Consider the following 11,125-nt stretch of genomic DNA (forward strand, 5'->3'; position numbering starts at 1 on the left):
GTCAGTGTGGAGCAGCCAGGAATAGTGTGCAGGGAATTTCCTTTTAGGGCTGCCCGTGTGGCAGACTCCCTCCCTCAGTGCTATTCTGGGAACCTGGAGCCCTGTCTAAACCCTGGGCTGGCTGAAGCAGGTAGGCCAGCTCCCAGACCTGCTCTCCTCAGGGCTGCTCCATGCAGGAAGGGACTGGGCCAAAGTCAGGAGTTCACAAGAGGAACTGAAAATGCAGGAGAAAGGTTTGGTGTTCTGAAGGGGCTCAGCCCTTCCGCCCTGATGAGGACATGGGTGTCATTGAAACCTTTCTATTTTTGGATGCTGCTGTGCTGGCTCCTGGCTGTCTGTCAGGGCAAGGTGGTCACTCACCCTTTTGCCCCTGGGGCAGTCTGGTCCCTTACAGGACAAACCCATCCATGAGCACAAGGTCTCCCTGTCAGCCCATCTCAATGAGCCCTTGCCCTGCTCAGCCATGAGCCCTTCCCTAGAAGCAGGACAGGTCTGGGAGATACAGAGCAGGAATGCACCCAGCCTAGGGCAGAGTCTTTCTGCTCCTGCTGGGACAGCTGGGTCTGCCTCCAGCTCCTCACTAATCCCACCTCTCACATCTTTCTGCCCTGGTGTGTCCCCAGCAGCCGCACAAAGCTCCATCCGTTCGGAAGCTGCCTGTCAAGAAAGACATGAAAGAGCAGGAAAAGGGGGATGGGAGCGATGGCAAAGAGAGCCTGAAAACCAAATCAGATGAGTCTGGGGAGGAGAAGAATGGTGATGATGACAACCAGAAGTCAGCCCAGAAGAAGAAAGGTAAGGCAGTAGCTGGTGGGGACAGTCCCCCAGGCTCAGTTTGTCTCCCCATTCCCAATCCACAGGCAGGTGGAAGCATCCTCTGCCTTCCCTGGGTACCTTGCTGCAGGACATGGTCCCAGTGCAGGGACAGCTCTGGGAAAAGGTGTTTGCAGGCTTCAGGTGTCATTTTGGTGGGAGCAGATGGAGCAAGGCCCAAGAAGGGGCAGGGCAGGAGGCTGCCTTCCCATGTGCTCCATGGTAGCACAGAGCATCCCTCACTGTGGTTTGTATCAGCTGTGGTTTACACGTGGGCTCGGTCTGTCCTGAGCCTGGGCAGGCAGAAAGGGGCAGAGGAAGGACAAGTGCTGTGACAACTGCCACAGGCAAGTTCTGACTCATGTCCCTCCATGTCTCAGAGTTCTGGTCAGAGCTTTTCTGCATCCAGTGAGGCCTGGAGGGATGTCACACGACAGGGTCTGTCTAAAAGGCCCTGCTGCTTTCTCTTCTCCATGTGTGGGGGCTGCTTGGCAAGAAGGGGCTGCGAGAGAGGAAGCAGACACATTGTGAACCTGTGTCACACCCAAACCCTGTCCTTTTGCAGGCAACAAACACAAGTGGGTCCCTCTGCAGATAGACATGAAGTCAGAGGTGCCTAGGGACAAAACAGCCTCTCGGAACAACCGGCAGAACGAGCAGCACAGGCACCCTTCCAACAACCGCAGCGAGCTCAAAGGTGGGGGCTCGGGCTGGGAATCTGCAAGCCCTGCGGCCCAGGGGGCAACTTTGCTGCCTTCAGAGGGCTCTGGGTGCAGCAGGCTTGCTCCTGGGAGGTGCTGTCATGCCCTAACACCCCTCCTGCCTCTCCTCCCCCGTGTGCTGCAGGCTGGCACCCCGACAACAAGCACGAGCGCAGCTGGCAGGACCATGATGAGACCTCCAGCGTGAAGAGCGAGGGAGGGGCCGTGCGAGGAACCTTCCGGGGCCGAGGCCGCGGCCGGGGCAGGGGTCGTGGCCGTGGCAGAGGAGGTGATTGTTGTGTGTGTGTGCTCTTGGGACTGCAGGGAGAGTGACACAGCGTGCAGAGCTCTGTGTGCCTGAGAGACCTGGGGCTCAGAAGTGGGCTGGGGAGGGCAGAGTGCTCCAGAGATACAGGGAAATATTGTGTCAGGTCATTCCAGCTGGTCAGTTGAGCTGCTGTTAACAAAGCAAACAATTCTTACTAGTATTTTATAAAAACAGGTGTCTTCCTCCTACTCAAGCCAAGCTGTTTTTCATGTTTTCTGCCCCTTGCAGTACCTCTTGAAGCATGTTGATAGTCTCTGAAGGCTTTATGCCATTCAAGAGCCAAGCAGGAGTCATGGCTTGGGTGGGGAAGAGTATCTGCCTGGCATTTGACTGGGCAGTGTCTGCTAACACTGATGCAGCTTCAGTGTAGGGCCTTCATGTGTCAGCTGGGCTGCCTAGTTGCCCTTGGGTGAGAGGGTTTCTGGCCTCTTCTGTGGCAGAGAGCAGGAGGATGAGGGATGTGGGTGCTCCACTGTGAGCTTCCAGGGAGTCCTCGGGAAGAGGGGAGTGTTAGTGCAGGAGTCCAGCCTCATATGGCAGTGCAACCTGTTTGGCACATCCCAGGGGCTCTGTGCTGACCCTTCCTGGTGTCCCCCAGGGCACTTTGACTACCAGTACGGATACCGGAAATTCGAGGGCTCGGACGGCTCCCGCACCCAGAAGTACGCCAGCAACATCACCTACTACTTTGACAACATCAGCAGTGCTGAGCTCTACAGTGTGGACCAGGAGTTGCTCAAGGACTACATCAAGAGGCAGATGTGAGCACCACCTCCTGTCCTTGTTGGCTGGTGGGGACTGTGCAGCCAATCCCATGGGAAGGGTTAGAGCTGAGGTGTTGACTGTGCTTTGCTTCCTGCACCAGCCACATCTGGGCTCCCCAGGCTTGCTCCCCTTAGTTGTGTGGGTTGTTCCCTTGGGGGTGCCCAGAGCATGGTGGTTCAGGGCTTCATCTCACTGATACGTTGTCCATGCAGAGAATATTACTTCAGTGTGGACAACCTGGAGCGAGACTTCTTCCTGCGCCGCAAGATGGACTCGGATGGCTTCCTGCCCATCACACTGATCGCCAGCTTCCACCGTGTGCAGGCACTGACCACTGACATCAGCCTCATCATCAAGGTGAGGGCAAGGAAAGGGCACCTTTCCTCCTTGGTCTGCTTCTCACCACCCCTCTGTAATGCCTGTTCACTGTGGGTGAGGTGCAAGTGAACCCTTCCCTTGTCCTTGACTTGCTCCTGCCTCCTACTAGTCCTCCCAGGGAGGAATGGCTTGGGCTGACCCCCTCAATATGCCAAAGCAACCCCTCAGTTAACCAAGTACTGCTTGGTTCCAGGCTCTGAAGGACAGCAAGGTGGTGGAAATCGTGGATGAGAAGATCAGGAGAAAAGAGCAGCCAGAAAAATGGGCTCTGCCTGGCCCTCCTATGGCAGACTACACACAGACAGACTTCTCCCAGTTCATCAACTGCCCCGAGTTTGTGCCCCGGCAGAGCTTCCAGAAAGAGACTGGTGAGCACTGGGGGAATGTGGAGGGAGGTGTGGGATGCAGTGCTGGGACTGCAGCACAACTGAGACCCTGCGAGTCAGGAGGCAGGGCAGGGCTCTGCCATTGGCTCTCGGCTTGGTGGTGGGAGCTGGTGTGGGCTCTGTCTGTCCTTGCACCCCCAGAATGCTGCTTACTCCAGACATGTGAGAGACTGAGTATGGCTTGTCCTCTGTTAGATCTGAAGGGATTCAAAGGGAGTCAGTCCTGCTGAAAGTCTCTTGGCTTGCCTGGAAATAGTCTACAACTGCTGGGCAGAACCTGTAAATCCAACCTTCCTTTACTTGTTGAGGGGATAGATACCGGGCACAAATTGGGCAGCAGGTGTGGAGCTGTCAACCAAGTGTTACAGAAAGGTCCTCTGTCCTTCATGGACTTCCCATGCTCTTGTCATCCCATCCCATGGGGGCTGGCAGGAGCCCAAGGCTGGACCTGAGAGCCCATGTGAAGCATCTTGGTGTTGTAAGAGTTTTGACAGGAGAAGATCTGGCTCCAGACTCTCTCAGGAAGGTTTCCCAGAGAGCAGCAGAGCACGTGCTTTAGGGCTTTGTGTGTCTGGGAAGCTGTCACCTGCAAAGCTCTGTGGCCACCCCTGGCATCATAGCCTTAACTGGAGATTCTCACTCTAGCACTTGTGAGCCCTGTGCTGGTAAACCTTGACCACTCTATGCCAGTTAGTCCTGCAGGCTGTGCCATGCTGCCAAAATGGTTGGGTAATTTATGACTACATCCCTGGGTTCCCTCCCTCCCTCTAAAGCAGTTTGTGGCTCTTGTTGGCTCCAGAATCCGCTCCAGGCTCCCCACGTCCTGCCAGCCCAGTCCCCACCAAAACAGAGGAGGTCAGTAACCTGAAGACAATGCCCAAGGGCCTGTCCACAAGTCTGCCAGACCTGGATTCAGAGACATGGATTGAAGTGAAGAAGAGACCCCGACCTTCCCCAGCCAGGCCCAAGGTAAGTGATGCAGGAGCTGTTGGACTGGGAGTCTCCCAGTGGCTGGGGTGACTTGGATCATACATGGGTGGGCTTCAGTCAAGTAGGGTCTGTTGGGAGTGATGTCCCAGTCTCTCCTGTTTCCATCTGAGCCCCTTTGGAGCTGCTCCTCAGTGTAAATGAAGTGTTCTCCCCAGAGGGGCTGGGGTAATAAAACAAGGGGCAAGAGTTGGGTCTTGTGTCACTGTGTGGTCTTTACCTTGTGTCACCTTTACCCCTCTATGTGCAGAAACCAGAGGAGTCAAAGACACCACAGCAGCAGAAGCAAAAGGACCAAGATGAACCTGAGGAGCTGGACTTCCTGTTTGATGAGGAGATGGAGCAGATGGATGGCCGCAAGAACACCTTCACAGACTGGTCGGACGAAGACTCGGATTACGAGATCGACGACCGCGACGTCAACAAGATCCTCATCGTGACACAGACCCCTCCGTACCTGCGCCGGCACCCCGGCGGCGACCGGACTGGCAACCACACGTCCAGGGCTAAAATGAGCTCAGAGCTGGCCAAGGTGATCAATGATGGGCTCTACTACTATGAGCAGGACCTGTGGACAGAGCAGTTTGAGCCGGAGTATTCGCAGATCAAGGTGAGAGTGGCTGGCCCGAAGGATCCGTGTGGGCTGTGGGGAGCCTCGTGTGCAGCAGTGGCTGCTGGGCTGGGGTGAAAAGGGCAGTGCAGGGGGTACAGCCTGCTCGTGGGGTAGAGCTAAGCCTGGATTAGTCCTCTTGCAGTGTTTGGGATTCTTGGCTCCCAGCATTGTGTTTGGCCATACCAGGGATAAACACCCTGTATGCTGTAGGCAGAGGTGAGGCCACAGCCAAGTAAACAAAGTGCCTGTGGTGAGATGACCTGGAACGTGGTGCCCATTGTTCTGCTGTCTGCCAGGATCTCAACTGGCAGTGCCAGATCTGTGAGTGAAACTGGGTGTTTCTGCCCTGCTCTTAGTGCTCTGTGCTCTGTGGCACAGTCTGTTGGAGACTACTTGTGTTGGGGATGGATTCATAGATGGCTGAGCACTTGGCCTGTGCTCTTCTCTGTTTTGGTGTCAGTTTGCATAGACATGGGCTTTTTATAGAAGGCCCATCTGCTGTTTTGAAATGTTTGGGTCCCAACTTGGTGACTCTCACTTTTGGGCGCTTGCCTGGATTCATCCAGTGACAGAAATCATGGCTGTGAGGTGGGATGTCTTATTGGAGCTCCTACCTGGGCTCAGTTCTTCCAAGTTTAGTATCTGGCCCATTGCTGAAGCAGTGCTGCTCTCTGAGGTGACAGAAGCTGGGGGTGACAGGGACAGTGTGTTGGGGTGTGAGTCCTTCAGATCCACGGGAGCATTGTGCCCTGCTGCCAGCAGGCTGTGAGGATGTGGGGAGGGGGCTCTGGGGACACAAGATGGTGGCAGGGGGTCCTGGCTAAGAATGGGTCACTGAGCTCATCTTGAGCTTTACTGCACTGTCTCTGACCATGGTAATAGCCTGAGAGAGGCACGTGCTGGTTAGTGAAGCTGCTTTGTGGGATCCCTGAAAACTTGGCAGCATCAATGGCTCAGATTGGCCTGTGCAGTGCCCAGTTTTCTGTCTGCTGCATCTCCCCTTCCTGCCCCTGTGAATGCCCTCAGGGCCCAGTGTTGCAGCTGTTGCTCAAGCAGAGCCATGGTTGTGATGGGGTGAGTGGTTTCTTCACCATCTTCTTCCTCCAATGCAGCAAGAGGTGGAGAACTTCAAGAAGGTGAATATGATCAGCAGGGAGCAGTTTGATACCCTGACCCCAGAGCCCCCCGTGGATCCAAACCAGGAAGTCCCTCCTGGTCCCCCCAGGTTCCAGCAAGGTAAGAGATGGGGTGTGAATGGGTGGGGACCAAATTTGTCCAGGCTTCTCATGCTCAGAGGTTCTTAGAGGCTGGGTAGCAGCTGGGGAGAAGGACCTGGGGTCACAGGTGTGGTGGATTATCCAGTTCACAGAGTTCACAGGATATTCTGAGTTTTGTTTTTCCCAGATTAGTGATGTTCTTCTAACTGAATGCTGTGGGGCTCTAGAAGAGGATCCAAAAGCAGGGGTGCCCAGTGGAGTGAGGGAACTGTGGTAGATTCAAATGTAGTTCCTGGGATTTGGCTTTCATCTTAGACCCTCTCTGAGTACTTGGAATGCAGCTGCCTGCTGGACCTTGTTTCCCTGTGTGACACTAGGGCTGTGTCCTTGGGGACAGGGATTTGTTGCTGTTGTTAACCACTAGGAAGCAGATACCTTGTGGGGAGCTCTTTGCATCTGCTGCTAGGATTTGGGTTTTCCAGCCAAACTGGATTTCAGGCTGCTTGCGTGGGAGGGCTGGGATGTGTCCCTGCTGGGTGGGGGTACCCAGAGCCCAGGCTGACCCAGGGTGGGGTTTCTCCCTGCAGTACCTACAGACGCTTTGGCCAACAAGCTCTTCGGAGTCCCTGAGCCTTCCACCATCGCCCGCTCTTTGCCCACGACTGTCCCAGAATCGCCCAACTACCGCAACGCCCGGACCCCCCGCACCCCGCGCACGCCGCAGCTCAAGGACCCCACACAGACGCCCCGCTTCTACCCAGTGGTGAAGGAGGGCAGGACGATAGATGCCAAGGTGGGAGCAGGCTGGGCTGGGGGGCAGGAGCTGGGGCTCCCAGCTGAGGCCTGAGGAGAGGGAGCACATCCCTGATGCACCGTGTCTTGCAGACTCCACGGAAGAGGAAGACGAGGCACAGTTCGAACCCTCCGATGGAGTGCCACGTGGGCTGGGTGATGGACTCCAGGGAGCACAGGCCACGGACTGCCTCCATCAGGTACCAGAGACAGCCTGCAGGATTGTGGGGGAGGCACAAATGGGAAAGGGAGGGAGTGTGGCAAGGAAGGGGAAAGGCATCTGGTCTTGCAGGGCAGATTTCCTGTTAGGTGACTGCAGAAAGGAAGGGATCAAACCTGCCCTTCCTGGAAAGGAAGGGAAAACCTTCCTGGAAAGGAAGGGAAAATCTGTAGCCTTGGAGAGTAGCAAGATGACTTAATCAGAAAGACAGGTCTCCTTCCTAGTATGCTACTCCATGGCTCGTGTCCCAAACCCAGGATAGTGACAGGCCATGGGTGGGACCAGCAGACAGGTGGGATGGAGGTGACCTCCCTCTCCTGGGTGGTGCCAGGGAAGGGTGCTGACAGGAGTCTCTCTCACTCAGCTCCAGCCCCTCGGAGGGGACCCCGGCCGTCGGGAGCTACGGCTGCACCCCGCAGTCCCTGCCCAAGTTCCAGCACCCCTCACACGAGCTGCTCAAGGAGAACGGCTTCACACAACACGTCTACCACAAGTACCGGCGGCGCTGCCTTAACGGTAGGGAGCCTGCACCGAGGGGTGGGACAGGTGTCTGCCATGCTTGGGGACAGGAACATGGCAGGCATGGACACAGACAGGGCCCTCCAGGACAGCTCTGCTGGCAGCTGCTGTGTCCCCACAGTTTGTGCTCTGGGGCTGGGTGTCATCACAGTGCCACAGGGCTCTCCTGCACACGAGCCCCTGACTCCCTGGGGGAGGATTGGCTTTGTAACCATCCCCTCTTCCCCAAACAGAGCGAAAACGACTGGGCATTGGTCAGTCCCAGGAGATGAACACGCTTTTCCGGTTCTGGTCCTTCTTCCTCCGAGATCACTTCAACAAGAAAATGTACGAGGAGTTCAAGCAACTGGCTGTGGAGGATGGGAAGGAGGGGTACAGGTAAGAGAGGAGTGACAGAGTGGCCTTTTCTAAGGGTTTGGCCTTTTGCAGGGCTCACAGCAGATTAAGGCAGTGCCTTTGCCTTGCTTGAAGGTGGGTGTGGGGTAGTTCTCAGTCTCCTGCTGCTGCCCTGTGTTGTGTGCACCAGTGTCTGAGCTGCATGTGCTGCTCCCTTCCCAGGTACGGTCTGGAGTGCCTTTTCAGATACTACAGCTACGGGCTGGAGAAGAAATTCCGGCCAGACATATTTAAGGACTTCCAAGAAGAGACCATCAAGGATTATGAAGCTGGTAGGTGCCTCCTTTGGCTTCCCTGGGATTGGCAGTGATGCAGCTCCATGATGCTGCTGAACCTCTCCTCGTCATTCTGAGGAAGCCATGGTAGTGCTGTACATTGAGGACTGGGATGTCCTGTTGCTCCTTTCACAGGAGAGGGTTGAGTATCACCATCCTGAAGATTGTTGGAGGAGGGCAGTGGGTGGCTGCAGCTCTCCCAAAGCATTCTTGTAGAGGCACCATTTCCTGTGGGATTTCTCAAGGCCTTGCAGTGGCTGAACCTTGTCACCAAGACAGCTGAGCCTACGGACATCCCAAGGCCAGGGGCCTTCCCAGAACTCTGATGTAGATTACTTGTGTTCAGGTTTTCCATCTTGCCTAGATTATGCCCACCAGCAGGACAGTAGGGTTTGTGGGGAATCCTGGAGGAAAAGTGTCTTGTTTGGTTTTTGTCCTGCTGACATCTGGATTGTTTTGTTTTTTTTTTTTCCCCCGCTCCAGGGCAGCTCTATGGGCTGGAAAAGTTCTGGGCCTTCTTAAAATATTCCAAAGCCAAAAATCTGGACATTAACAGCAAACTGCAAGAATACCTCAGCAAGTTCAAGCGCCTCGAGGACTTCCGAGTAGATGTGAGTAGACACAATTCCTGCAGCACCCTGCTGGCCCCTGCAAACAGCCTGCTGAGGATGGAGGATTTTGGGGGTCCCCAGGTGGTGGCAGGAGGAGGGCAGTGACACCTACTGTCACTCCCAGTCATTGCAGCCAGGCCAGGAACAAACTGTGGGATTGAAATATGACAAACCCATTCTGTGTGGGATGAGGGAGATGGGTGAGCCTGTCCTCCCTGACGAGGTGAGGAAGGAGGAGGAAGGGGAGCATTGATGGTTGGAGTATAGCCAGCCTTGTATGGAGCTTTGGCTCCCAAGCTTCTGGACTGTGCCTCTGTGTGGGAAGCACATTGTCACCATTGTGGTCAGTTTGGAAGTCAGTCAGTTTTTCTGTCAAATCTGGCAGCAGGAAATTTGGACAGGGAGGCTGAGTGCTTGGGGTGAATGTGCATGTTCCTTGTGGGCCAGGGAGAGAAGTTGCAATTGGAGGCTTGCAGGAAGGCTGTTTCCTGATCCTAGGGGAGCTGCATTTGGAGGAGGCTGTGCTGATACTGGGGTCCTTCTCTTTCAGCCACCCATGGGGGAGGAAGGTGGACACAAGAGATACCCTACGACGTCAGGGGGTGATGGCAGGAAGCGCTACCCATCCCAGTCTTCCAGCAAAACGGTCAGCCAGTGCCCATCCAGCCAAGCCCACGCCTCAGCCAGCCAGCCTGCACAAGAGGATGCCAAAAACCTGAGCCAGCAATCCCCTGCCCCATCAGCTGCAGAGTCGCAGACAGTGGGGAAGTAGAGAGGCTGCAGCGTCCGCTTCCTGCCGGGGGGTGGGGTGGGTTGGTGGGGAATGGCTTGGAGAAGGGCAGACATGAGGGGGTGGGACAGGAAGGGAGCTGGAAGGTGGGTTCCCAGGAATAGGCTGCTTGGGAGAAACTTCAACGCACACGATTTTCTTCTCTTGTGGCTGGAAAGCAAAGACGATCTGCATCCAAAACACCATTTTGCTATTATTACCCTGACTAGAGCCAGACCCGCTCCCAGCAGACCCACCCTTCCCTTTCCCTCTCCTCCTGTGCACACACTCATGTCTTAGTGTCTCTTCAAAATGAAATGTGTTCTGGCTGGGTTGGAAAGGGGAGATTTTTTTATTATTATATATATATATCAAGTTTTAAATTATTGCTAGAAGTTCGTCTGGATTTACCAAAACAAGTCTGCTCTGTGTGGCCCCCAACGAGTCCCCTGTGTGTCCCCCTCGGATGGCGGGGCAGCCGCTCAGGAAGCTCGGAGGAGCGAGGTTCCCCAGTGGGGGACCGAAGCCACAGCGTGTGCCGATGCTGCGGAGCCTCTGACCTCCATGACCCGGCTGGCGTCTCCCATTCCAGCGCGGCGGTGCCTCCCTCTGCGACGCCGACTGCGCGCCAGGAGCATCGCCCTGCTCCTTCTCCCGCTCCCTTCTCCCCAGCGTCTTCACCTTCCCGAGGGTCTGGCTCTCCCTGTGTCCACCTCTCCCTTCCGTCACGGACAATTTGGAAGTCAACCAAAGGACCTTTGCCAAGGATTGGCTTGTTGTGACTCCTTCCTGTGAGGATGGCTGGTTGGGAGGCTGGCAAGCACCTGGACTCGAGCCTGCGTGGACGGTGCACCCGCTGCCCCAGGAACACCCATCTCTTGCAAAGACAGGACTTTGCTGAAGGAGCTTTTCTCTTCCTTTTCCCTTGGAAAAAATGACATAACAAAAAAAAAAACCCCACAACCCCCTCTAAAACAACAACAACAGAAAAACTCTAAAAAAAGACACATCTCCCTTTGCTTTCTTCCTTGGAAATATTACTGAAGAAAAAGAAAAAAAAACAAACAAAAAAACCCCAAAAACACACAAAAAAAAGTTGCCTTATGGTGGAGCTGGAGCGGGGAGGCTTTTTGGCTTCCTGCACCCTGGGGTGCACTGGGCTCTTGGCTCCCCCAGGCCCAGAGACTCCTCACGGCCTCGCTGATCTTCCCTGCGGCCTTTCCTCTGACCCCGCAGCTCGCTCGGATCCTCCCCGACACGGAGCCTCCTGGGGCAGGTGCTGAGGGCAGTCACAGCCACCACTCGTGCTCACGTTGGTACCATGGCAGCCTTGTCCCCTCGACAGTGACTGTTCC

The 11,125-nt window shown here is 55.5% G+C and overlaps 1 protein-coding gene across 2 annotated transcripts in view; it reads left to right on the forward strand.

Annotated features, from left to right (window-relative positions):
• The window catches only part of LARP1 (La ribonucleoprotein 1, translational regulator), a 40,963-nt gene extending 30,211 nt beyond the window's left edge, over positions 1 to 10,752 (forward strand). Inside the window, exons 5-20 of one of the 2 annotated variants that reach the window (XM_033073402.1) lie at positions 624 to 795; positions 1,379 to 1,510; positions 1,660 to 1,803; positions 2,441 to 2,603; positions 2,820 to 2,964; positions 3,179 to 3,353; positions 4,171 to 4,340; positions 4,609 to 4,968; positions 6,084 to 6,207; positions 6,776 to 6,981; positions 7,074 to 7,180; positions 7,565 to 7,716; positions 7,953 to 8,097; positions 8,278 to 8,387; positions 8,874 to 9,001; positions 9,552 to 10,752. In XM_033073402.1, coding sequence (XP_032929293.1) covers positions 624 to 795; positions 1,379 to 1,510; positions 1,660 to 1,803; positions 2,441 to 2,603; positions 2,820 to 2,964; positions 3,179 to 3,353; positions 4,171 to 4,340; positions 4,609 to 4,968; positions 6,084 to 6,207; positions 6,776 to 6,981; positions 7,074 to 7,180; positions 7,565 to 7,716; positions 7,953 to 8,097; positions 8,278 to 8,387; positions 8,874 to 9,001; positions 9,552 to 9,773 — 2,655 coding nt within the window. In that variant the 3' untranslated portion in view covers positions 9,774 to 10,752. The remainder of the gene's footprint in view (positions 1 to 623; positions 796 to 1,378; positions 1,511 to 1,659; positions 1,804 to 2,440; positions 2,604 to 2,819; positions 2,965 to 3,178; positions 3,354 to 4,170; positions 4,341 to 4,608; positions 4,969 to 6,083; positions 6,208 to 6,775; positions 6,982 to 7,073; positions 7,181 to 7,564; positions 7,717 to 7,952; positions 8,098 to 8,277; positions 8,388 to 8,873; positions 9,002 to 9,551) is intronic. The other variant, XM_033073403.1, reaches the window with a different exon arrangement.
• Positions 10,753 to 11,125: the final 373 nt, after the last annotated feature.

The sequence above is a fragment of the Catharus ustulatus genome, chromosome 15 (assembly GCF_009819885.2).
Source record: "Catharus ustulatus isolate bCatUst1 chromosome 15, bCatUst1.pri.v2, whole genome shotgun sequence".
NCBI lineage: Eukaryota > Metazoa > Chordata > Aves > Passeriformes > Turdidae > Catharus > Catharus ustulatus.